The sequence below is a fragment of the Hippopotamus amphibius genome, chromosome 2 (assembly GCF_030028045.1).
Source record: "Hippopotamus amphibius kiboko isolate mHipAmp2 chromosome 2, mHipAmp2.hap2, whole genome shotgun sequence".
Taxonomy (NCBI): domain Eukaryota; kingdom Metazoa; phylum Chordata; class Mammalia; order Artiodactyla; family Hippopotamidae; genus Hippopotamus; species Hippopotamus amphibius.
This window is the reverse complement of record NC_080187.1, coordinates 230,054,323-230,080,893: the sequence shown is the minus strand read 5'-3', so window position 1 is coordinate 230,080,893 and position 26,571 is coordinate 230,054,323. Positions and strand designations below refer to the sequence as shown.

The window sequence follows — 26,571 nt, the reverse complement described above, 5'->3', positions numbered from 1 at the left end:
AAACGCTTAATCTGCTTCAAATCTTTTTTTTCACTTTTGCTCAGAACTATGTTAATTCTCATCACCTCCAAAAGCCTTTGAGAGGATTAGCTGCATAGACCAATATTGTTCTATATTAGTCAGTATTAAGCATATGATGTCACCTTGTTTCCTCCCCTCCTCAAGCTTTTTTTTTTTTTTTTGCGGGGGGGCGGGGGATTTTTTTTTTTTTTTTTTTTTGGCAATTCTGAACATTCCATGGCTTCAATAACCACTAACTGGCACACATGACTGACAACCTTACACTCCCAAACCTGTTTGAAATGGGTCAAATACCTAAGCGCTGCAGAACAATGCAAACCAACCAGCAATTCCTCATAAAAGAGACAGGGGGTGTGATTAGGTTCCAGCTATGAAGCAAGTTATTGCAAAAACAGTTTGGTGGCTTGTTTCTGCAATAAGCGCAGGTGAAGCTACTATTTTCTCTCTTAATTAGCTCAAGCTAAAAAAAAAAAAAAAAAAAAGAGACTAGGCTCTAAGAGGTAGGATACAGAGCCGCAGCAAGACGCCACCGGGGCAAACACCCTCGGGCTTCCCGGAGGTCTCTCTCCGGACCCTGGCCCCTGGGGATGGACCGCTCGCCCCGCCGGGGAGCCAGCGAACGGCGTGTGCGTGAGGCTCCCGGGGCCCCGCGAGCGGAGACGCAGAAGGGAGCAGGCGCTGCTAATAAAAGACACGCAGCAACAATAGCGGAGGAGCAGCGCTGCCCGGTGACGTAATGCCTGGCGGCGGCCCAGCGCCAGCCGCGCGGCCGCTACCTCAGCGCCCGCCGGGGCCGCCGCCGCTCGCGGGGCCGCTTCGCGGGGGCCCCCGACACCCTCCCCGAGGGGCCCGGGACGCCGAACAAAGGCGGCTGGCGCCGCATCCCGCCGTCGGAGCGCAGCCCCCCGCGCCCCGCGGCGCCCGGCCCGCCGGCCGCGGAAGTTGCGGACGGCCGCCCGCGCGCGGCCCCGGCGCCCCCGGCCCGCCCGCCCCGCTGCCGGCCCGCGCCGCCCGCCTTACCTCCGCCAGGTAGAGGTTGAGGAGGCAGAGCGTGGAGAACTGGAGGCAGGAGGGGAAGCAGTAGAGCAGCCAGTGGGGGAGGACGTGCAGGCGGGCGGGCGGCCGCAGCAGGGGCAGGGGGCCGCGCGGCGAGAAGGCGGCGGAGAACAGGGTGGTCCTGAGCGCTGCCCACAGGAGGCAGAGGAAGAGGCAGAGGCTCTGGTAGCTCAGCCGCCGCTCGCGGTACAGCAGCAGCCGCCACAGCTGCAGGTAGGCGAAGGCGAAGAGCGCGGCGTAGAGCAGGGCGTGCAGGATGCTCAGCGCCAGCGGCGCCGAGCCCGGCCCCGCGGCGCCCGAGGCGGCAGCGACGGCGCCCCCGCCGCCCCCGCCGGGCGTCGAGGGCTCGCGGCCGGCCGCCGGCCCCGGCTCGGACGCCCTCATGAGGGGGCTGCGGGGCGGGCGCAGGAGCGCGGGAGGGCAGGCGCCGGGCTCGGGGCCGCCGTCGAGGGGCGGAAGGCTGTGCCCCGGGCCCCCCACCCGCCCCGACCCGCCGCCCCGGGCGGCGCCGTGACAGGACCCGGAGCCCCGCGGAGGGCCGCCGCGGCCCCTCGGACCCCGCCTCCTCTCCCCGCCCCCCCCGGGGGTCGCGGCGCCTCCTGCTGCGGCGCGCCTTGCGAGCTGCGGAAAACAACTCTCGGCTGGAGACAATCAGCTGAGAAACCCGAGCATTTGAGGCGCTCGCTCCGCACCGTGGGCTCCCGCCGATTGGCCCGGGCGGGCACGCCCCCTGCTCGCCGCGCTCGGAAGGCCACAGGCCGCGGGACCCGTCGCTCCGGGACCGCGAGATCCGATTGGGCGCCCGCTGTCCCCTCTTGCTCCTCCCCTTCGCTCCTCCCCCACGCCGCCGATTGGCCCCGCGACTGCACGGCCCGCTGGCGCCGGCGGGCGCTCTCGGTGGCTGCCTGTCACCGGGGCGGCTCTCGCTCCGCCCCCTGCGCTTCCCATTGGCCGGGGAGGCCGCACGTAAGGCCCGCAAGGACGGGGCGGGGCCTCGCGCTGGTTATTTTGCGGAGCGGGCTGTCTCGGCCGGGCGCCGGAGGCTGCTGGCGCGGAGGCGCGGGGCGCCGCAAACCTGCAGGTGGGCGGGCCGGTTCGCGGTTCGCGGCGGGCGAGGCGTGGGCCCGGCTTCCGCCGCTCCTGCTCGTGGCGGGGGCCGTCGGCCGGCCGTCAGGAGCCCAGCCCGCGAGCGTGGCCCCGGGTCTCGTGGGGGAGGCGGCCGCGCGGGGCGCGCAGGCGAGCGCGGGGGGCTCTGACGGCCGGCCGCCTGCGGGATGCGGCCCCGGCGGCTCTGCCCCGTCAGGGACCGCGGCGCCCGGCTCTGGAGTCTGCCGTGCGAGGAGCCTCCCCCGCGCACTTCTGAGGGACGCTTTGCTTCCTTCTCTTTCGCTGGCGGGAGCGGCGAGGAAACCGTGAGCCCGCCGCGGGGAGCGGGCGAGGCAGGAGGCGAAGGCGGAACGCGAGCTCCGAGTAGAGCCCCTTGCCCGCCCCGGGTCGCGTCCCAGCGGGAAGAGTGGAATCGGGGTGGGGCGCGTGTGGACGCCTTCCCTGAGGAGGGGCGGTGGGTCTGCGAATCCTAGAGCTTGGAAGGATGCCGTGCGCGAGAGGCAGAAACAGAACTTTCAGTCTCCGGTGAAGGTCCGGAGAGGAGGGAGGAGAGCCGGCTGTGCTTCTTCAGTTCCACACGTGGTCCTTTAAGCCTTGGTCTCCCGTGTAGTGGCCGGCGGCGCTGTTTCTAGGGCTCTGGGATGCACAAAGCAAATGCTGTGTTATGTTGCCGCTGTAAGTAAATGAGGAGTAACTAGATCTCCCCACGTGTATTGGACTGACATAATGTTTGCTGACTTTTTGGGGGGGACGTTTGGAAATAAAATGAGCAAAGTAGTGCAAAATGAGGGGAGAATAATCTGCGTTCCCTTAGCATGGGCAGCGGCACGCCGCTCATTAAGTATCCCTGTGAAAGACGCTGCTGCGCTTATCGGTGCAGCTAAGACTCAGCCTTTCCTAACTCACCATTCTGAGAAGAGTGTTGCTGCTTTCTTTCCTAGCTGAGTGACCCACAGGGAAGGTAAAAATCTCTTGTGCTCCCGATTGTGGGACAGTAGTTTACCCAGGCACCGGATGCTGGCGTGTCGTGGGTTCTTTATAGGTGTGCTGACAGGCTGTGGTCCATGTTTAGGCCTGGCACTGTTGTGCGGAGACCCCTGTGATGAAACATGCAGCTGAGCAGGCTGTGCTGGGCAGCCTACAGTAGGGTACTACCTGCCGTGAGAAGTTACAGGCCTAAGCCGACATCAGCGCTCTAAAGAAGGATCTCAGCTTTACTGGAATTTAAGACATTTGCCTCATGGATTCATGGAGAATGTGGTTCGGGCAGTACACAGTTCTATTTGAGACAGGACAGAGGGCTCCTGGCGCCTGTGAGTTAACTGATGGCAGTTACGTGCTTGAGCACATAAATGAAGCATGAACTCAAGAGTTACATGCTTTTAGGCACTTGTCAAAGTCAGGAAAGCCTCTTATTCTCTGGCATAGCCTATTTTTGTATCTTCTATAATCAATGAATCAAGTCATTAATAGATTTTTCACTATGAAGGGGTTTTTCTTTTTTCCCTGTGTTCTCTACTCAAAGTGAGAGGAAACAGCATTTGGATAGCACCCATGCTAGTTTCACATCTTTGCTTGTGAGACTTTTTATTCCAGTGTCATAGCAAATCTGGATAGCTGCTTTTTTTCCCCATTCCGTTTTGGAGGCATGTATGTGGGGGTGGAGATAGAAGATTTTGCCCCACTCCCTTGAGGGAACTCTTTTAAATGGAGAGATGTTGACTCCTTTTATCGCCCCTTTTGGGTCTTAAATGATAAAATGTGATAAGATCTAGTCAACATTTTATTTGAGACTGGTTCAGCGAGCCAGTTCTGTTCTCCAGTAGCAGCGTTAAACTGTAAGTAAGCTCATTTTTGACAAAATGTTCTCACAGGAACTTGGTAAGCTTTATATGCCTCATTTGTTGCAGAATATGAAATGTGGCTTTTCCCAGAGAATGATGCCTGCAGATCTTGGTGTGATTTGTCTAATGTTTACAGTTGTTAACTTCCTCTCCATCTTTAGAGGGGAAACCATTAGTTTTATGTTTAACCATAAGGGAAATTTAGGCCTTTAAAGAGGAAACTAACTAAGGGTCTTCTAGAAAAGTTTGCTCCTGCATAACCTAAAATTTGAAATGCGTCCAGATGCACAATGGTTGAATATTGTTGTTTTGCAAAAGGAGATTACTCTAGCACAGTGGTCTTTCAAACATTTCAAAGCAGAAGAACCCTTTGCCAAACGTTATTATATATAGGACCCAATCCCAAAATGGGATTGCTGTAGCTGAAGAGGGCCACCAGCTGCTCCACCTGCAGAAAGGCCAGTCCTTGTGCCCTCCTCTAACTAGCAGGAGGATCAGTGTTTTTCTCTTGAAGTACTTCTTCCTCGTTGCCCTTGGGGGCTTTCTCAGAATTCTGGTGCTGAGCAAAACAAACTTTTGTTGCCTGTGGCATTTCATTTACAAGCTTTAGCCCTTTTCATACTATAGCCTCACTCATCCATTCTTACAGTGCTTGTCATCCTCCTGTATTTGTCCACAGTTAAAATGTCACACTTTTTTTTCCAACTTTTAAATGAGCTGTGCATGCCTACTTGTTTAGAGTTTAGGGATGAGGCAAAAGTTACATCTTGCATGCAAATTCTGATTAGTTCCGCCAGGAACATTATGTTCAATTGAGGGCTCCTTCCAGGCCCAAAGGTTAAATGTCTGCACTTAGTTGGAGGTGTCAGTGTGTAGGATAGGCAAACATTTTCCTGTGACTTCCATTTTCTTTTCATATTAGCACTGGTTGTGATAACAGTTGCATTTTAGAGTCATCTTCCCTTTTAGAATCTTTCTAAAGTGAAATTGGGTCAATTTCTTGTGAATTCTTTGAAATATACTGCTTTAAAATCTAGGATATGTATTTATGTTCAAGTCACTCTCCTCTTAGCAGTTAGTAAAAAAAAATAGGGCTAGGTTGGGTTATACTGTAATAACAACCCTAAATCTACAGAGGTTTAAAGCAACGTTTATTTTATGTTAACATGAGTAGGCTGGGAGCCTTGCCCCATGTTGTCCTTTTTCTGAGACTTGGTTTAACAGAGAAGTGCTCAGTTTGAGTCTTTTCAATCATCATAGCAGAGAAAAAGTGTGTCATGCTTCGTGACACATATATATTGACTCTTAAAAGCTTCTGGAAGTTACATATGTCAGTTTGCACATTTTATTAGCCAAATCACGTCATAGCCATACCTAATTCAAGGAAGTGGGGAAGTAGAATTTTAACAGGTGTAGAGAACTAGAAACATTTGGACATCTACCCTTTTTGTCAATAGATATTCTCCTTCCTACATGTGCTTCATCCTTGCCCATTGCCAGTGGACCTAACTCCTAAATCTCATCCAGTCAGTGTGTCAAACTCAGAGTCTGGGATCTCAGAGCCATGGCCAGTAGCCGTAGTCTCTGACAGTCTCTTCCAGTTTGAACTTTGTAAATTATGCGTTCCCCACACCCTGTGGCATACATGGAGTAGCATAGGGACAGATAATTGTAACGTGTTCCCCTTTGGAGAGGAGAAGAACAGAAGACATACACCAGTCCCTGGACTGTAGCAATTTTGGAATCTTGCTGGGCAGATGCTGCCAGGGTTCTACGTTATAAGAAAAATGAAATGAAAAAACATACCAAATGACTCGCCCGATTTAAAAATAACTAGATTCAACAGACACAAAATTACTATGTGAAATTGCTATAAAAGCTTCTAAACATTTATACTCAGTTTCTGTGTTTATCTCATTATCAAACAGTTCATATTCCAGCACATGCCCTAGAGCATAGTTCTCTAAGGTCCCTGGCTTTGCCCCGCAGGATATCCTTCCATTTTTATTATCTTTGGCGACACCTGAAGTGGGCTTTGGAGAACATGGCCTCTTTCCATGGCTGAGTAGTTTTGTTAGCTTGTTTTCTGAAGTTTTGAAGAGCTAGTCTTTGGGATGGTGGTGCTTCTTTGAGTACCTTTCTTTTAATACCTTGCTAAACAATCAACAGCAGCTGTCACATAGTATTCATCTTCTGTCTTCCAGGCTTTCTCTTAGGGCCATAAATAAGTTCTTTACTTGCATGTACCTGGCTACATGCTCATAAATTCATTAGGTACTTGTCATCTCCAAATTATTGTAGCAAGAGTTTCATCAAATGTTTTGTTACACCTTAGCATGGATCATTCGCTGAGGTCCTGTCTCTGTTTCTCTGAAGAGAAAGAGTTTCCGTGAGTACTCCCAGAACAGCTTTCCTGCTGCTTGGTGCCTGAGCCAGGATGTAGGGTTCTTGTGAAGACAGCACCTCACTTCTAGTTTGTACACCAGCGAAGAGAAACTAGATTATGCTGCAGCAAAACCCCCCACTCTCAGTGGCTTAAGACGACAAAGTTTATTTCTTCCTATGTCACGTGCTCATTGCCTACCAGCTGGGGCTTCTCTGGGCTGTGTTCCGTCGGGGACCCATGCTGACAAAGAGCCACCATCTGAGTGACAGGAGAAGAGAAAGCCAGGCGTATCACACAGTAGCTGTTACCCTGTTGCCTAAGACGGGACACTTTGGCTCACATTATATTGGCCAGGGTAAGTCATGTAACCTGGTGGCCTCAAATGTCACTAGTGGTGGGAAGTGCAGGAAACGATGTGTGATCCTAGGTGTACCTGGCAGGAGAACTGGAACCGTGTACCCCATACTCATGCACCATCACACCAGGGTAACAAGGCCACATTCCTCTCAAGAAACTTGGCACTTTGTTCTGATATTTAAATTTTGAAGCATTAAGTATTGTTTTCTATTCCATCTTCTAATTACCTGAGAAAAAAGTCGCCAAGTACCTTCTGTAGCTTGGTGTACTCTGTTCTTGCTAGGTGTTCTCTTTCTTCACTGTTTCCCATCCACGCTTGCCTTCTCTTTAAAGTTATTTTTATGAAGAGACCATGTCTCTGGACAAAAGCATTTCATTTACCATGCACGTGAAATGAATACTTTTTTGTAACCTCACGGGGGCAGATTGGATTACTATGAGTAAGAGCTATGGAAGATTTGGTTACATACAAGTAATAATTTTTCTTTCTAAATCAAAGTGGAAAGGTTCACTGTTTAAAAGAGTCCAGATAGTTCCAGGAGGCTTCAGAAGTCCCGTTGGTATCTTTACCCCCTCCAGTTTCTTATTCCTTAGAGGCAGTTACTTTTAGCTGCTCCGTTTCTTTTGGTGTTGATCTTCCCATGTCTGCTACCTTGGCTTTTGGTCTCGTGAGAAGTGAAGACTTCACTCTCTTTTCTCCCTTGTGCCACCCCAACTACATGCTCCCTTCCTTTCTGTCTCCCCATCCACTTAACTCTGGTTGTTGTGGATCTGGTTACATTATTATTCAGTGTGTATCTTAGGATCATGTGAGCTGTATTTCTAGCTCACCTGTGCAGTATTCTCTGCTTTAAGTAATTTTTTAAATCATCGGACTTACCAAAAAGATGGAACAAACCACAAAGGTTACTACGGGGTACCTATCTGAATAATCACTCACATCTCTAATTGATGAAGTGTACAGTACGTTCATAAGTATAATCTAATCTGTCCAATGAGATGGATGTGGGGAAGTATTCAAGCATTGAATATGTTGTTAGACCTTTGGTTCTACCAAATAGATTCTGGGTGAAAAGAATCTGTTAACTTTAGTATCCAATTTAGAGTTTAAATGACTGAATTGTAACCACAAAGCCAGGAAAAATGAAATTTTATACTTGACTCTCTCATTTGTGCTTTTACTTAAATGTTTAATCTTTTAATTAGGTTGGAGTTATTTCATATAGTAACAAATGTTATATTCTTCTGGCCTCAGGATGCATGCATCACTCCCCCCTTCAGAATGTAAAGAAAATATTGGATGACCCATTTTGTACCATTTTCATTAATATAAAGTGGCTTTAAAATATGCTGGTTTAAAATGGTTTTAATGTATAATATTTTAATGTCAAGGATACCTCTTACTTATAATTTTAAAATTACTTTTTAAAAGTTGATGGCAAATTTGTTCACTGCTTGACATTAACTCTAGTGAAAAGCATTATTAGGAAGTAATCAATGAGTAACTAGCTCCTCTTTTAGGAATACTTGTTCCTAAGGGAGAGTTATTATGTGCTTATTGATAATATTCCAGGACCAGAGTATATGCAGCTTCCGTTTATCCATTCTGTTGTAAATTGAAGAGTAAGTTGTTTCTGATTACCCCTGAAATGTTAAATTGAAGAGTAAATGGTAATTGTCTAATTTAGTATGACTTTTTCCTAAATTTTTCATTCTTTAATCATTTCATTCTTTACAGAAGAATTCCACTCCTACCCTTATGAGTAATTCTTGCTATTTTTTTCCTGTCTCCTGTTTTGACATAGTAGTCTTTTGTGTAACAGATAAGGGTTCCATTTGAAATTAAAATTAAAGCAAAATTCTCGCCTATACCTGTGGGTGTATCTTTACCTTCTGGAAGTATGATGTTTAACATAAAAACTAATTTTGCTAAACTATCTTATTTTAAATATAGATAATATACATCATCAGTATAAAAGCTTCCTAAAAGAAGAAATTGTTCAAAAGAAATTTGAAACTAGTAAACGTGTAAGACAAAGAGACGTGACGGCAGACACAGAGGTCAGCATGGGAGTAAGTACGGCGTGGAGGAAGATGAGAGGACGACATCTAGAACAAAGCTCAGTTCAGAAAATAACACTGAATTGAAATATGAGTTGAAAAAGATATTTGAATTTCTGAACTGTTTAGATAAATCTGTGTTAAAAATTACTACGTGTGTATTTAGAAGGAGTGTTCTTGAGTAGTTTTAATAGATATCTTCTAGGGAATTTAAAGCAGAAAGAATGTGAACATAGTAGACATATATTTTGGATCACATTCCCCTGTTAGTGGTTTTAATTGCTATTCGAGTACTAATTGTAAACCCACTCTAAGTAGAGAAAGATAAAATGCCCAGTTTAAAAAAAATGCATTGGATAATGTTTGAGAATTAATTTTAGAATCCTTAAAAATGACAACTACCTTAACATATGCAAATAAATACCTATTAAACTTAACATGCTTAGTGTTGTGTTTTCCAGATAGCTTTGATAGCTTTTGCAAGTATCAAAAATTAATAGTATTAGATATATCATCCCCTCTCACATTTTTACTAGAAGGAAATAGTAAAGTATTAGCAAAATCAAACATGGAAGTAATGCCTCATATTATTCTTTTTGCAGGTGTTACTTCATTCATTTATTTAACAAATTCATTCAGCAAAACGTCGTTGAACACCTGCTCTTGCAGGTGTTGTCCTGGGCACAGAACCAGCAGTGAACCAAACAGGCAGACTTTGCTGCCCGTAGCAGCCAGAGCTGATGATGTCTTCCAGTTTCCGTGTGCTTATAGTCGGCACCTCTCTGGTCATGATGTGCATTTTTTATACGTCAGCAGTAGACTCTCTACCCGAGCTGAGTCCTCAGAAATTCTTTGGTACATTGCAACCAGGAAAAGCCACCTTAGCTTATTTTTGTCAAGCTGGTAAGTATTTTTTATATTCCAACATGACTTTTTGTGACGTTTCCATTGCCGTTTAATCAATATGCCCAGGGAGAACTTATTGTCAGGATTCATAATATGTGTTTTAAACCTGCTGCTATAATATGCCTGCCTGGGTTTCAGTCCTGACTTTGCCACTTGACCTCTTGTGTGACCTTGGTCAAGTCATGTAGCCTCTCCATGTGTCTTTTTTGTCATCCATGGTGAGGAAATAGTGTGTGCTTATAAATTTGTGGTGAAGATTAAGTGACTACTCATGTGCCTAGCCCATAGCAAATACTAGAGAAGAATTAATAATATCTGAATTTCATCGTCATTTCTGAAAGTAAACTTTTTGATATTTTTAGCATGTAAATATTTTTAAAGTATTTTAAAACTTTAAATATAGTATTAGTAATGCTTAAGTTTAATACTCTGCTTTAGCTGTACCATTAATTATACTGAATTAATTAATATAATTATTGAACATAAGTTATAGTCACGGTTCCATTTAAGTTTTTAGAAGTGCCTTAAAATTTTTTAAGTGCTTTAAAAAATACTATTCTTGGAATTAGTAAGTGAAGTGAATTCACACTTTTCTTGGCTCCCTTATTATAATTGTGATTGGAAATGGTATTTTAAAATCATTTTTAAAGTTTTGTACATGTGTGTTGTGTATGTAGTATTAAACTTGGAAAAATAATGCCAAGTGTTCTTTTTAAATTAAACATGTATCCAATTTATGTTTAGAAAGCTTTTAAGGTCACTTACAAAGTGAAAATATGTCATGATAAAAATATTAGAAATAAGAGTAATGAGGCAATAGGAAATAAGGGTACAAAAATGTGTAGCTAGGTTTGTTTAATTACTTGATTATTTGTTGTTGCATATTAGTTGGGCAAACTAATATATTTCTTTTTCAGTTTGCAGCTTTGGGCTTTAATTTTTAAGAATTCATGTTTCCTAAGGGGCAAGTCATAAAACATTCATAAAACATTTCTTATTTTAGATTCTCCAAGTGCCTCTATATTTCTTGAAGAACTGAATGAGGCTGTTAAACCTCTCCAGGACTATGGAATTTCAGTCACAAAGGTAGAAAGATATTTATGTTAATAAATTATTAGTGACAAACATTTTACAACTGTGTGACCTAAGATAGAGTATCTAAAAATACTGTGTTGTTTCACATCTTTTTTCCAAACTGGAAAAATATTTTTTCTACCTTTTTTTTCATAAGAATAAACAGAAGTATAGATAGTTCTAGATTATTGTATAAATTAGTACAAATACAGGGGGGAAAAGCTATTTAAAATTCTGTAGCTTAGAACTTTATTTTGCAAACTATTCTATTTGGGCTTTGGTGTCATTTATTTTTTCAGTCTTCTAGTTAGGCTTTTTTGTTGTTGTTAGTTTTATTTTTGCTTGACAAATATATCATAATAGATATCCATCATTTGACTATTTAAAAATTTCTGTTAGCATAAACTGAGGTATCAAAACTGAAGTAAAGTTTTTTTTCCTTTCCTATTCTTCTAACTCTTTATAATTGCTTATGTTGTGGTTTCTCATATTTATTTTTAGAGAAAACTTAAAACCTAATTTGCAATTACATATTTAATTTTTTTTCTCACAAAGTGCTCGAATATACTGTGGGGTATTATGGAAAATTTCCACAAGCATCGTGATTTAGATAGCTACATGAGCCTTTCGTTTAGTTTCAACTTAGGGTTTGTACCTCAGAAAACGGGATGATTAGTAACCCAGTGGTTATTAAATTCTTTCAGCCTTTCCGGGTACATTTATTCTGTCTTAGTTCATTAGCCTTCCTCCTTTGAGAGGTGGCCACTGTCCCCCTAGGTCCCTGCAACTAGAGTTCCCAGGGCAGGAAGCATAGGAAAGTTAACTAACTACTCACTCTTTTAAGGGGAAACTCTTCACTCTCACCACCGAACACTTCTGACACCAAATGTGTGCGTTTTCCGCACCACGCAATTCTGACGTTAACAACCACGCGTTAGCACAGACCCCACGACAGGGCCCAGTCCTGAGAGTGCCCATCACGTCAGATGCCAGCACAAGGCGTGCGTGGGTGCCCAGGTTCCCTGCCACTTCTGTAGGACTTGGCTACAACGCCCTCGCAAGGTCCCGTGATTGGCTATAACGGCTTACAGAACTCAGGGAGGGACGTGACTTACTATTCCTGGCTTCTTATAAAGGCTGACTCAGGAACAGCCAAATAGAAGACATGTGAGGGACAAGATCTGGAAGAGTCTCAAGTGCAGGAGCTTCTCTCCCTGTGCAGTTCGGGGTGTGTCATCCTCCTATACGTGGATGTGTTTGCTGGAAGCTCGCCACACCCATTGTTTAGGGTTTTTATGGAGGTTCTGGTCTCCAGGCTGACGGATCTCATCATTGGCCGTCGGTGCCTGACTCCGCCTCCAGCCCTAGGGTTGGGAGGCGGGGCTGGAAGGCCCCACCCTCCAACCTTGCCTTTTGCGGGCAGTCAGCCCCCGTCCTGAAGCTGGCTGGGGCCCCCAGCCACCAGCTATCTCATCAGCATTCAAACACACCAGACACTCCTGTCACTCCCAGAGAACCCAGGGGTTTCAGAAGCTCTTTTATTTGGGGTTAAAAACCAAATATTAGAAGAAAAGATACTCCTAGCACTCCATCATTCAGGAAATTACAGCATTTTAGGAGCTCTGTGTCAGGAATGAGGGGCAGAGATCAAATATATATTTCTTATTATATCATGGTTATATAGCTTAAGAAGTCTTTTTTTTTTTAAATGTCAATTCTGTTTCTATAGAGGTCTCAGTTAACTTTGAACCACTGTTTATACTCTAGAAGGATAATAGCACTCATTTCTGAGGAGCTTTAAATAAAAACTGAAATTGAAATTCAGCAACAAAATATTGGGTTGGCTAAAAAGTTTGTTTGGGTTTTCCAGTAAGATGTTACAAAAAACCCAAATGAACTTTTTGGCCCACCCAATAAATACTAGGTTGCTATGACACTCAGAAGGGATATTCATACAGTTTATCTAGCAACCAGTAAACTAGTAACTAGTAACTTTGTCACAACTAGTAACAGTGAGGACTCTAAACTATGTGGAAAGGAGACTGTGGTGAAAGAGACAGACCTATATTGAGTACCTAGCTCAGTCCCTGGCACATGTGAGATTAAAACAGGCTTACTATATTTAGTCTTTTACTGGATAGAGAAATGTGACTAAGACCCAGTCTCTTTCTTTGGAGAGTATATATCCAAAATGGGGCGATAAAAGACATTCACAGACCATTTTAACAACTAGCAGAACTTGGGCATTATAATAAGAGATACAAATAAAATTTTGTAGAGATTTGAAAGAAGGAAATCTGACGTGAGTGTCAGGGTGGAAGGTCATATACGTTATTGGGAAAGACTTCACAAAAAAGTAGCATTTTGAGATTGTCTTCAAAAGTTAAGATTTCAGGAGGCAGACGTAGATGAGGAAAACACTGTAATATAAATGGACTAAATGTTCCAGTTAAGAAAAAGCTGGGAACAATAACCAAACTCAATTGTAAGCTATCTAGAAATGCATCTTAAAGGCTTTAGAAATCCTCAAAGTAAATGAAGGGAAAAAATATATGTCATGCAAATAATAACCAAAAGAAAGCTGGTGTGACTATATTAATATATCACTGTAGGTTTTAAAACAAAAAACTTTTGCGTCATCCTTTCTATCATAACCAATCCATCAATAAGTCCTTCAGCTTCTACTGTCATATCTGACCACTTCCTGTGCCTTCACTTTTACCCACCCTTGTCTAAACCGTCCTTACTTCTCCTCTGGGAAACCACAGCAGCCTCCTGTTTGGCCTTTCTCCTTTCACTTTTGTCTCACTAAACCCTTTTCCACATGTAGTCAGATGCGTCAGATCACGTTGCAGCCCTCCCAGGAAGGCTTCCCATTACAGTTACATTAAAATCGAAACTCCTCTTTGGACACTGACTTCCTCTCATCTCATTTTCTGTTCCTCCGTCTTGTTCAGTGTTTTTCCTGACACGTGCTGGTCATCTTTTTGTTACTGGAACCTTCTAGATACGTATTTCCATGAGGCCTTTGCAGGTATTTCCCCCTCTGCTCAGAACTCATCTCTTCCACATGTTTGTATACGTGGGTGAGTCAAAAATTATCCGCACTCTGGCTGTGGAAATTCTACAGCCAGTATTTGTATGCATCACTCCATTACTTCAGTTCTTTGTACAAATGTCACCTCCTCAGAGAAGCCTTCTTTAATTACTTATCTAAAGTGTCCTGTCACACAGTATCCCCTTAATAGTTTTTTTTTTCTTTATAGCACTTAACATTACATGCTGATTAGTTTTTAAATGCTCCGTCTCTACTTTTAGAATGTGAGCTCTGAAGATAGAGATTTTAATCTGGAACTTAACTGTACTCCCTGTGGTGAGAATCGTGACTTAACGTGTGGTAGGTGTTCAGATGTGTGTTGAGTGGATGAATGGACAAATCTGTTGTCATGACACCAACCATCCCCTGTGCTCTGACTTTTATTTTTTTTGCTTTTGTTTTTTTGTTTGTTTAAGAACTTTTATTGAGATGTAATTGACATGCAATAAACTGCATATATTTAAAGTGTACAATTTGATTTTTTTTCCTTATTAGTAATGTATATACGGCAACCCAAATCTCCCAATTCATCCCACCCCAACCCTCCCCCCGACCCCGCTTTCCCCCCTTGGTGTCCATATGGTTTTTCTCTATATCTGTGTCTCTATTTCTGCCTTGCAAACTGGTTGATCTGTACCATTTTTCTAGATTCCACATATATTAAAAATTTTAAAAACACTACATGCACTAAAATTCACTGTTTTTGCTTTTTTCTAGACTCTGACTTTTAATTCTCTATTTCTCATATCTTTTCTGAGTATCAGTTCTCTTTCAGTAGCTTTTTTTGATAAAACAGATGTAGCTTTCCTACTTGTCACTCTGCTTCCTCAAACTCCGTTAAAATTAGCTTGAACAGCAACAAAAAAACCGCATCTTAAAACAAAACAAAAATTGAAACTTAACAAGATCCCAAACAAAATATTCCAGCCTTAGCTTTGGTGAGCTATGTCGGTGGCTACCCACTTGCCCCATCGTCATCCTCTTTATCCCTTTCCTTCCCCCTCTACCCCGTGCTGCACATTACACGCTCATTCTTCTCCCTCGTTTTACTTACTGTATTTGTGAAAACTCTCTTGAATCTCTTCTGTCCTTTTCTGTTTTTACCTCAGGTCCCAGTCTTCCTTGACCTGTACTGATGGGATGTTCTGTTAACTGACTTCCTTGCCTTTGTGCTCTCATGCCTTCCATTGTATCTGCATGTTGCTACTAGGATTGGCCTTACGTTTTTCACGTGGAGTCCTGATTATAAGCTGTCAAGGGCTGTTGTGGCTGCTCTGACATCACTAGGGACTCAGGTTCATTCTTTCTGTTGCACCATCCTTAGCAAGGGTCTTTAAAGATGCCTTATGGTCCGTGATGACTGCTGATGCCTACCTATCTTGTCAGTTTTTTTTGTTTTGTTTTTTGGGGTTTTTTTTGTCAGGAAGGAGTGGGAAGAGCAAGAGTGTCAGTCAGTCCCCTTTTCAGATCCTTCTAGGAATCCCGAACCAGTGACTCCTCTTAACATCATTTAGCCAACCTTAGCTGCTGGGGGCGTCTGGAAAGGTCTTTTAATGGGGCACCTGCTTTTAGTGAAGCAAAAGGGGAGGATGGATTTGGGGTTGGAACCAGCAGTATCTGCCATGCCTGTGTTCCAGCGACTGAGATGCTTCCTGGGTCACAACTTCCCACTCACTTGCATGCTTCCTGGCTTTTGCTCATGATTTTTTTTGTCCTGCCTTAATTTTTTCCTTCCTTTTCTACCTCGTTACCTCCTACTTCCTTCATAAGATTGAATTAAGTCTTAGGTATGATTAAACATAACTCTCACGTGTAGAAACAGTTCTTTTCTCTGGATTACCTAAAGCACTTAAATAAGTGAGCAATTATAGCATACAAATCGGAAAGAAAAGTAAAATAAGAAATTTGATCTGGAGACAGACTGTAATGTTCAAATTTCCTTTGTGTTTCCCTAACCAAGAAACTTGACCTTTTGGTATGTACTCTAAAAGTTAAATATAATCTTTTAAAGGTTAATTGTGTCACAGAAGAAACATCGAGATACTGTGGAAGCGAAAAGGATTTGATGAAAGCATATTTATTCAGGTAAAGTATTTTTTTTTTTGGCTGGAATGGACACATATAAACCTATACTTCTAGAATATTCCAGTATACAAAATATCACTAAGCCAGGATAAAGGTGTATGTCGTGGGGGTCATGTGAAGCTTAGCAGGACGTCCAAGTAATAGATTGGTTCCCTCCACTCTGGCTTCCTAATCTATAAACTGAGGACAAGAATACTGACCTCACAGGATTGCTTTGGATATTATATGAGAATCTTCTGTAAGCCCCGGCTGCAAACGCCTGGTAAGGAAGCGCTCAGCAAATTTTGTGTTCTGAGTAGGCATGTCAGGTCCATGTTCGAGTGTGAAATAAATGCACTCTGTTCTTGAGGGTCCGCACGTGTCCAGGTTACAGAGTCCTCTGTGCTTGGGGCTGCCAATCTGAGTTTTCTCACAATCCTTTCCTCACACTCTCGGGGTCTGGCCTGGGAAGTGGGGAGAGATTGCTCTCCTCAGGGACCTACTGCTGAGGACTGTTCCCTCTCTCCCGCTTGTCTCCTTCCCAGCCCGTTTGGGGAATCTGTGTGTGCGCTGAGACTGAGGCTGCGAGGAAGCCACGTTGGGACTCATGTTTCTGCCCAGTTTTTTTTTTTTTTTTTTGCCAGTCCCAGGGCCTAAGCTTTTCGAAGTCAGCGTATCTATGAGTGTGTGTTCAGTAAACATTTGAGTGTGTGTCTGGTAGGTGCATCAGGTAGTGGATAAGACACAGGCTCTAGCATCCAAGAACTTCCAGCCTAGTGTGTTAGAGAGACAAGTGAATGGAATGCTAAGGAAACCTTGCTGTAATGCTTTTTAAAACTTTTTACAGAGGCAACGTATTACTCAGAGAATTCCCAACCGATACCTTGTTTGATGTGGATGCCATCGTTGCTCATGTCCTCTTGTAAGTACGGGGGACACCGTTCGCTTATTCACTTGTTATTTATCTATCAGTTGCATTTTAGACAACCACAATCCATGACAATATTTTAGGCTCTTAACATTATATTGGTACGCATCAGCCTCACACATGTCGCTGGTCTCTCTTCCCGCATGGAGGATCTAAAATTTCCTGAACGGCATGGGATTCAGAAACATGGAGATGTTCTGTATAAAAGTAGGAGATGGCGCAACACGGCCACCTGGCTCGCAAGAGTGCTCCTGCCTCTGATTCCGTCTGTGGAGCGAGGATTTTACCAGGACAGACGCTCATCTTTGCTCTCCTCACTAGGGTTTTCAAGTGTCTAGCCTCCTTTTATCCCAGCCTGATTTTTTTCTGAGGTCTCTAGCTCTGTGCCTGCTCAGTAAGTGCAGGGACATTTCACCTGCTCCCAGCACATACTGAATGTTTGTTGAGAGAGAGTGAATCTAATTTAACTCGCCCGGCATGGAATCTTCCGGCCCGGGGCCCAGACCTCCCTGGGGTGCATTCCTGCCGTCTCTCCTCAGGTGGAGTAGTCGTACCTTTGGTGTCAGAGCTAGAGACTGTGACGTTTTCAGGATGCATGTTTACACGGACTTTTCCGATTTAACGTTCGCTGAGGCCTTTGCTGACATTGACTGTCTTTGTTTTCTGTGTAGCTCCCGTCTTCATCCTCTTCTTCTGCTTGATTCTCACCAAAACTGGGTGAAAGTTAAGTTACAGGAAACTCTAACCTTCATAGGTAAAAGGCTGCGGTTTTCCCGTGTTCCAGTACTAATAATATGTTAATGAATAGTCTTTAGAAATCCCTGCCAACTGTGGACCCTGAGGCCTGCGGACTGAGCAGCGGTTGTAAGGAATGAAAGATAGCCTTTTGAAGAAGGAATTCCAGAGAGCTGCAGGGCTGCCTCGGAGCACTTTGCGGGGATAGAGAAGCAGGAGCTCTCTTGAGAGTGGCGGTCATAAAAAGCTTGGTAAAAAGCCCAAGTCATAGCTGCACCTGTTCCAGGAAGCGCACTCCTTTATGCTGTTCTGACAGTGGGTGCCCGGTGACGGTCTTTGACCCAGAAATGCGGGTGAAGAATCAGAGAAAGAAGATTCTTTAAGGGCTGGGGGAGGGGAGACTGAGGTTGCCTTTGACAAGTTTGACAGCAAATCCTGGAGCAGCAGGTCCACGCTGGGCACCCCGATGACAAGGTGGCTTTGAAGGAGTTGGGCCTTAGATGTGGGGAGGACCCTTTTACCTGAGCCAGGCAGCCTGTGGCGCTCGTGTCCCTCAGTCCTGCTGTGGTGTCCTGTTCCTTGTGCTGTGCTGAGGCAGGTTTGTAGAACACTAATTCCACAAATAGAGTATTCCCCATGTTCGTGCTGTGTGCCAGACACTCGTAAGGCATTGGAGATGCAAAACAGAATCCGACCTGGCTCTCTTCTCTAAGAATTCAGCATTGTGTTGCAGAGACAGATACACAAAGAGAAACTATTATGTAGGAAGTAAAGTAGTCTGCATATGTTCACAGGGTAGGGAGTAGTTCCTTGTCTCTAGAATGAGGGTGGTTATTTGTCAAGAAGCCTTCCTGAAGGAGGATGGGTCTTAAAGGATAAGCAGGGGTTTGCTTGGTGAGGAAGCAGAACGTGGAAGCAGCAGGGGGATCTGTGAGCCCCGGCAGGGAGGTTAGGGCAGTTTGGACAGGGTAGTTTTTACTGGAGTATGAAATGTGAAGCAGCAGGTGAGAGCAGAGAAGTTGGCCTGGGGTCAGAGGAAGGGGTCTTTGTCTACCACCCGAAGACGTTCAGGCTTCTGGGTGGCCACTGAAGAGGGAGGAGGCCAGCGCCAGGCCAGAATTCTTGTGTGATCTTTCAGGCCCAGCAAGCTGTGCTCGGCAGGCCTCAGGGGGAAGGTGCCCGCCCACACGAGACTTGGTGCACAGCCAGCACGTTGCACTTTTCTAGAGAAAGTTGAGGTCCTGGACCCAGGCCCCTCCCCCTCCCATCCTCTGGCCAGACTTGCCTTCAGCCCCAGGTGTCTCTGTTTGCAGGCCTTATTATCAGGGACCTGGCCTGAGGCACCTTCCAGGCGCTTGGGCCAAACCTCCTTATCACGGATCTTTGGCTAAACACTTTTCTCTGCTTTGACTCTGTACCTTTCCTCTCCTAGCCCGTCCCCCTCTCTGCCCCCGCTCCAGCCCACGCTCCGGCCCACGGGTCCATATCGAGGCAGGAGCCTTCTCTTTGGGGCTCCTTGGAATGAGGTGATTGCTGTGTTCACTTGGCCCTGGCCTTGAGCGGCTCCCTGGCGGGGGAGGGGAGTGGAGCGCTGTGGCGCTGGGCCTCTCCTTTCCCCTCTTGCTCTCCCTGCGGCAGTGGGTGAGTGAGGCCTTGGTTGTTACCTTTCAGTTTGGCTCCCGGTCCTAATGGACCGCTTCAACACCTGGTTGCTCAGCGGAGGTTGTAGGTAGGTGATATGATCAGATGAGCACGTGAGAGCTCTTTCTGGTGCTTTGAGACAGATTTGCGGGATCCAAGCACGTGTTGACACCCTTGTACACTCTAGGGAAGTAAAGATAGCAAAGAAGGGCTTTTCTTTCTAATGCATAGGAGGTGAAATTAACTGCACATGGTAAGGATGCGTTGGATTAACCCCTGATCTCTTCTTTTCCTCCCTTCCCTCCTCACTCTACCCCAGATCTGATCTCATCACCCTCTGAAGTAGGCAAGGAAGAAGAGCAGAGTTACAGGAGAGAATGAGTCTTGTTTTTGTTTTGTTTTGTTTTTTGGCTGCGACATGTGGCATACAGGATCTTAGTTACCTGACCAGGGATCTAACCCATGCCCCTGCATTGGGAGCGCAGAGTCTTAACCACTGGACCACCAGGGACGTCCCCCAAATGAGTCCACTTTAACAAGTCGGATGCCCATCTTCCCTGAGTCTCAACTAGGCAGCTGTAGGAATTTGCGCCCCGAGGAGTGTTGTCAACATGTAGGTCATCTAGGGAGCGTCCTAGGATAACACCAACATATAAAAGAAGAAGAAACTGAGCGGAAAAAACAAATACCGAGGAAGTAGAATTCCAAAGAGGCAGTGTCCTCCTTTTTAGTTAAAATGTAAGAAAAATGACTTGTGGAACGTAGTGTTTCACTAAACTTTTCGGCAGCGGCTTAGAATATTGAAGAGCTGCGCTGCGCAGTGTGCCGTCTCATAGCTGTCCCTTGCAGGTTGCCATGGGGAGGGAAGTGCTTCTCAAGCCATCAGCCTACTTCTTTGTGCTGAAAGCATCAGTTTGAAACACCCAGTTCCTGGCGAGACGTTCCTCTCTTGTACTCTTTTTAGTTGCATACTAATCATAGAAATGAAGCTGAACTGTTGCTTGATATCTTTTGCCCATTTTTCTCTCATGTTTGGAACTTTATTCTTATTAATTTCTAGCTGCTCTCCTTAAATAAAGGAGACAGAAACTGCACATTTTCCCATTTGTCATTTATGTTTTGAATTTCCCTGTTTTGTTCTTCTAAAAAAGTTAGTAGACGGCTTTTTAGAGCAGTTTTAGGATTGCAGAAAATGGAACAGATGGAACGGAGAATTCCTCCTTTCTCCTCTGTGCTCAGTTTCCTCTGTTAACATTTTGCATTGGTGTGGTACATTTGTTACAATTGATGAATCAATATTGACACATTATTATTAACTGGTGTGTAGTTTATATTAGGGTTCACTCTGTGTTGTGCAGTTCTGTGAATTCTGACAACTGTGTAAGGACATGTACCCACCATTATAGTATCAAACAGAATGGCTTCACTGCCCTAAAAATACCCTGTGCTCCGCCTGTTCATCCTCTCCTGGTCCCCAACCACTGATCTTTTTACCATCTCTATAGTTTTGCCTTTTTTAGTGTAGTTGGAATTATAGCCCAGCAGAAGGGCTCCTGTGTCAGAGTTTCTCAGAAAGCCAAACTCTGACAGTGGCAGTTTGAAGCAAAGTAAGGGTTCGTTGCCTGGCGCCAAGCAAGGGCGTGGGAGAGGAGCCTCAGAGCCACGCCCACCTGGCCTTTACCTTAGGAGGTTTTAAAGGGGAAGAACAAAGAAGCTGGGATTAATCTGCCTCATGACATTTCTGTGACATTTCTGAACTGTCGTCAGGATGCCTTTGGTTCACTAGCGGCTGGGGGTTGGGGGGTGGAGGTCTGCTAGCTCATCCTACCCCGGAGAAGCCGCCTGTGTACGTGAACGGTGAGTGATGGACAACAGCAATTTTAGTGCATTAATGGTGTTAACAGCAGCCGTTTTAGTCACCTGACTCTGGTTGGTTACGGCTCAGTTAGCACGAGATTGAGGCCGGAGGGGACAAGAGAGGGCATAAAGTTTTGGAGAGAGAGGCTAATCGTAAACTTGGCAGGAGGACTCGGTGTTGGTGGGGGGTGGGGGGCTTGCTTTCAGCATCACGTAGCCTGTAGCCTTTTCAGAGTGGCTGCTGCTCCTAATTAGCAGTAGGTTTTGGGGTTTTTTTTAATTAATTAATTTATTGGTTGTGTTGGGTCTTCGTTGCTGTACACGGGCTTTCTCTAATTGTGGCGAGCTGGGGCTACTCTTCTTTGCGGTGCGTGGGCTTCTCATTGCCGTGGCTTCTCTTATTGCGGAGCACGGGCTCTAGGCGCGTGGGCTTCAGTCGTTGCGACACGTGGGCCCAGTCGTTGTGGCTCACGGGCTCTAGAGCACAGGCTCAGTCGTTGTGGCACATGGGCTTAGTTGCTCTGCAGCATGTGGGATCTTCCTAGAGCTGGGATCGAACCTGTGTCCCTTGCGTTGGCAGGTGGATTCTTAACCACTGCACCACCTAGGAAGCCCAGCAATGTGTTTTTAAGGTTCTTCCATGTCTTTTCATGTTTTGATAGCTCATTTCTTTTTATTGCTAAATAATATTCCATTGTATGGATATATCACTGTTTCTTTATCCGTTCACTTGTTGAAGGACATCTTGGTTGCTTCCAAGTTTTGGCAGTTATGATTAAAGTTGCTACAAAGTTTGTGTGTAGGTTTTTTTTTGTTATTGATGTAGTTTTCCAGCTCATTTGGGCAAATACTTAGGGGTGTGATCTCTGGATCATATGGTAAGACTCTGTTTAGCTTTGTAAGAAACTGCCAAACTGTCTTCCAAAGTGGCTGTATCATTTTTTTTTAATTTTTAACTTTTATTTTATTTAATTAATTAATTTATTTTTTTATTTTATTTTGGCTGCTTTGAGTCTTTGTTGCTGTGCACAGGTTTTCTCTAATTGCAGAGAGTGGGGGCTACTCTTCACTGTGGTGCACAGGCTTCTCAGTGGGGTGGCTTCTCTTGTTGCGGAGCATGGGCTCTAGGCACGTGGGCTTCAGTAGTTGTGGCATGTGGGCTCAGTATTTGTGGCTTGCAGGCTCTAGAGCGCAGGCTTAGTAGTTGTGGTACATGGGCTTAGTTGCTCCGTGGCATGTGGGATCTTTCTGGACCAGGGCATTGGCAGGAGGGTTGTTAACCACTGCGCCACCAAGGAAGCCCAAAGTAGCTGTATCATTTTGCATTATCACCCACATTGAATGAGTTCCTGTTGCTCTACATTCTTGCCAACATTTAGTATTGTTAATTTTTTTTTTAAACTGTAGCCGTTCTAATAGGTGTGTAGTGGTTTTAATTTACAACTTCTTAAGACATGAGATATTGAGATCTTTTAGTATGTTTATTTGCTGTCTGTATATTTTCTTTGGTGGGGTGTCTGCTCAGATCTTTCGCCCATATTTTACATGGGTTTTTTTTGTTTTGTTTTGTTTTTCCTTCTCATTGTTGAGTGTTAAGAATTCTTTTATGTATTTTGGATACAAGTCCTTTATTAGATACATGTGTTGCAAATATTTTCTCCCACTCTGTGGCTTTTTTTTTTCCATTCTCTTAACAGTATCTTTTGCAGAGCAGAAACTTTTAATACTAATGAAATCCAGCTTTACAATTTTTTTTTTGTTTCATGAATCATGCTTTTAGTGTTGTATGTAAAAATTCATTGCCAAATTCAGGGTCACCAAGATTTTCTTCTATGTTTTACATTTAGGTCTGTGATCCATTTTGAGTTAATTTTTGTGAAAGGTATAAAGTCAGTGCCTAGATTCGCTTATTTGCATGTGGATGTCCAATTATTTCAACCCCTTTTTTGAAAAGAGTAGCCTTTATCCATTAAATTACTTTTGCTCCTTTGTCAGACTCTATTTTAATGTGGGTGTATTTGTTCCCTTAATGTTTTAATGGTTCAATTTTACATTTAAATCTTTGCTCTGTTTGGAATTTAGGTAAACGATGTGAGCAGTGAATTTAGCTATATATTAGTCAGGTGGCTAAGTAATTGTCCCAACGCAATTGAAATTAATCTCAGTTTTCAAGATGGCATTTTTTATGCTAAACATTCATATATATTTGGTCTACTTTGGACTTTTTGCTTCATTAATCTATTTTTTTTTTACTAGTACTATTCATTATTGAGTCTTTATAACATAATATCTGAAAGGTCCAGGTTCTTTCATATTCCTGTTTGTAGAATCACATTTTTGTTCTGTTTACGTATGACATTTAAAATTAGCTTGTCCAGGGCTTCCTAGGTGGCGCAGTGGTTAAGAATCTGCCTGCCAATGCAGAGGTCACAGGTTCGATCCCAGCTCCAGGAAGATCCCACATGCCGCGGAGCAACTAAGCCCGTGTGCCAAAAAAATAAAATAAAAAATAAAATTAGCTTGTCCAGTTTCTTCCTCTCCCTGATTAAATCCTACTGGCATTAAATCTATAAGTTATTTTAGGGACACTTGACATCTTTAGAATGAATCTTCCCTTCTCAGAACCAGATGTCTTTCCATTTATTCAGATTTTCTTTTGTGTCCTCTAGTAGTGCTTTAATGCTTTCTTCATATATACTTGTTCACTGAAATTTATTACTGTGTATTTTATATTTTTTGTTTCTATTGTAAATGGGTTCTTTTCTTCCATTACCTTCTCTTACATACACACTGATAAATTTGTATGTGATCAGTGATCCAGTTATACTTGAACCTTGCTTCTTTGTAAACAAAAAAGATCAGGTTTTAGAAAAATTTCTCAGTCTCAGAATATAGAAAAATTACATTTGGAGAAGAATTAAGTTCGTAAAATCTAAGAATAGAATAACAAGTGTAAACTTAAGGTAACCCTATACTAAATATTTACAGAATTGTATATTTTTGAACCATTATGGCCAATTAAGTAGTGCTTTTTTTTTTTTGTAGGACATTTAAAATATTCCTAAAACATCATTGATTAAAAATATGCTGACTAAATGGTCTGTTAACATTTTTCACACTTTGATTTTTCAGGATATATTAATAAAATAAACCGAGGGTTTAGGGTAGAGCATAGTTCCATGTATGTAAGAAAGGGAGTGTTAAGTCTAAAACTGTGAAGGGTCTTCAGTGTTACCCCCCTTGAATATATACTTGGAGAAACACCAAACCTCTGAATCAGAAGTCAGACACAGCAATGAAAGCAGTCAGAGTAACATGGTAGTACTAGATTGTGATACCGAGTTCTCCACAGAGCTTCAAGGTGAGAGCCATATGCGTGCATCTGTACTCACAGCAAGGTTTGGAGAAGGAGAACGTAACTCTGAATCTCTGAGTTTATGTAGGAGCTGGCACATCTACATTTTCCTTCTGGAGATAGAGTGCTTATCTTTTTCTCTGGAATTTAAACAAATTGCTTGGGGAGGAGAAAAAGTCTCTACCCCTACATATAAGCATTTATCTCCAGGGAAGATAAGAAAGGTTTTATTACCTTTGAATGGAGGAGGTGGCTCCAGAGAAAAGGAAACAGGACTAGAATGTGAAGAGGAGACATTTTCCATCTTTGTGTCCTGCCAGTTTTCATCTTCAGGAGACCTGGACTGCGTAGGAACACTGAGAAATCTAGGAGGGATAGTCTTCTAACAGAGGCATATATAAATATTGGGTTGGCCAAAAAGTTCCTTTGGGTTTTTCCCAAAAGGACTGAAAAACCTGAATGAACTGTTTGGCCGACTCAATATTTATTAATGGCATGTATGCGTTTGGTATAAATATTTCAGAGTTTCACAAGAAATTGTGTATTGGTTTACTGGAATGGAGTGGGGAAGCTGGGATGGGGTGAAGGAGGTGGAGGTAGACGTTTCACTCTTCAACTTTTTGGGTATCTTTTGTGTTTTGAGTCATACATAAGTGTTAAAATTTGCAAAATAAATAAAATTTAAAATAGAGGTAAGGTTATAGATTCATAGTCTAAAAATTATTAGCTCTATTTTCTAAAATATACATAGTCAAAACCGATGGAATTGTGTGGTAACTGTGAGAAAAATTTTACTTTCCAGGTTCTAGATGGGGTTAAGAAGGGTAATATTTAGAAAAAGAAAGTAAAGGGACAATCTTTATTTGTTGGTTGAGAATACTATATGTAACCAGTCTGAGGCGAGTCAGAGATAGAGGAGACTGAGGCACTATAATTTCAGATGTGCTTTGGAATGATCTATGAAGTCGGGATTTATGGAGCGTTTGTCCATTGGGTGATCGTGGCAGTTTATCTTTTCTGGTTGCTTAGTTTTCCTCATCTCTCAATGTTAAAAATTGCAGCGTCATTAGATTTTTTTGAAGGTCAAATAAAATAATACATGTGAAAATATGTTTTGTGTTTTACCCAATGCTCTACAAATGTTAGTCACTTTTTTCTGTATTAATGCAGGAAGTCTCATTTTGCAATTAAGAAAAAAAAGCAATCCAAATTCAGATATCTCCCTGCGGTTCTGTTGCACACACAGCGCTAACAGAAGTGAGTTCATGCAAGTCCATGCTGTGACAGTTGCTGGGAATACTTACAACGAGGCAGCAGTTGCAAAGAAAGGCCGTTTTTGCCCCTAGTCATTGTTGACTCCTGGCAATCATCAAATGATATTGATACAAAAAGGAAAAACGGTGCAGTACTATAAGAAACAATGAAGTCTCAATAACTCTTTATTAAGATGTGCTAATTGATGGTCTGTGACAGTATTTTGTCAAGTGGAAGATTTGTTTCAAGTTAATGTACTACTGATGATAATATGAACAACAAATTTTATGGGAATTATTTTCAACTGTCATTATTTCTGCTAATATTTTATTTTTAACACATCATTGTGGAGCGTGGGTATTGAGCCTGGGTAGAACCTCTGGGGAAAGCTCCTCTTGGAGGTGTCTTCCTCTAAGACTCCTGAACTGCGCCCAGGCTGGTCCCTTCCTAGTAGGTTCTGAGCTCTTGGTCATTCCTTTATCCGATTTGTTCCTGCACAGTAGTATCAGGTGGGCTCCTGTTTGATAGTGACATACTGGGAAATTGTAATAAAAAATTTCTTGTCCTGAATTTGAATTCCTCACAGCTCGGTGTTAATTGGTAGTAGTGGTTATATCCCCAGACTATGCCCTCTTATACAGAGTCCTTCTACCAGTGCATAGCATCGTGAGTGACATGTATTAGGTGTTGAAAAATATTGGAATGGTGGATGAATGAATGGGGGAGCTTCACATTTTGGTGTTAAAAATCGGAGGAGCAGAAATCTTCTTATGTTATAAGCCCATAAGATTGTTTCCGGCATTAAGAATTTTATAAGTGGTGATCTAG

General features: G+C 43.7%; 2 protein-coding genes across 7 annotated transcripts in view; one reads left to right on the top strand and one right to left on the bottom strand.

Annotated features, from left to right (window-relative positions):
• GPR137C (G protein-coupled receptor 137C) overlaps positions 1–1,581 on the bottom strand; it is a 57,894-nt gene extending 56,313 nt beyond the window's left edge. For all 3 annotated transcript variants that reach the window (XM_057723918.1, XM_057723919.1, XM_057723920.1), the window contains exon 1: positions 1,042–1,581. In XM_057723918.1, coding sequence (XP_057579901.1) covers positions 1,042–1,461 — 420 coding nt within the window. In that variant the 5' untranslated portion in view covers positions 1,462–1,581. The remainder of the gene's footprint in view (positions 1–1,041) is intronic.
• TXNDC16 (thioredoxin domain containing 16) overlaps positions 1,094–26,571 on the top strand; it is a 93,262-nt gene continuing 67,784 nt past the window's right edge. The window contains exons 1-6 of one of the 4 annotated variants that reach the window (XM_057723914.1): positions 1,094–1,290; positions 8,726–8,844; positions 9,435–9,735; positions 10,742–10,824; positions 15,921–15,994; positions 16,821–16,895. In XM_057723914.1, the coding sequence (XP_057579897.1) occupies positions 9,573–9,735; positions 10,742–10,824; positions 15,921–15,994; positions 16,821–16,895 (395 nt within the window). In that variant the 5' untranslated portion in view covers positions 1,094–1,290; positions 8,726–8,844; positions 9,435–9,572. Of the gene's footprint in view, positions 1,291–2,078; positions 2,159–2,708; positions 2,860–8,725; positions 8,845–9,434; positions 9,736–10,741; positions 10,825–15,920; positions 15,995–16,820; positions 16,900–26,571 lie in introns of those variants that run through there. The other 3 variants (XM_057723915.1, XM_057723916.1, XM_057723917.1) reach the window with 3 other exon arrangements.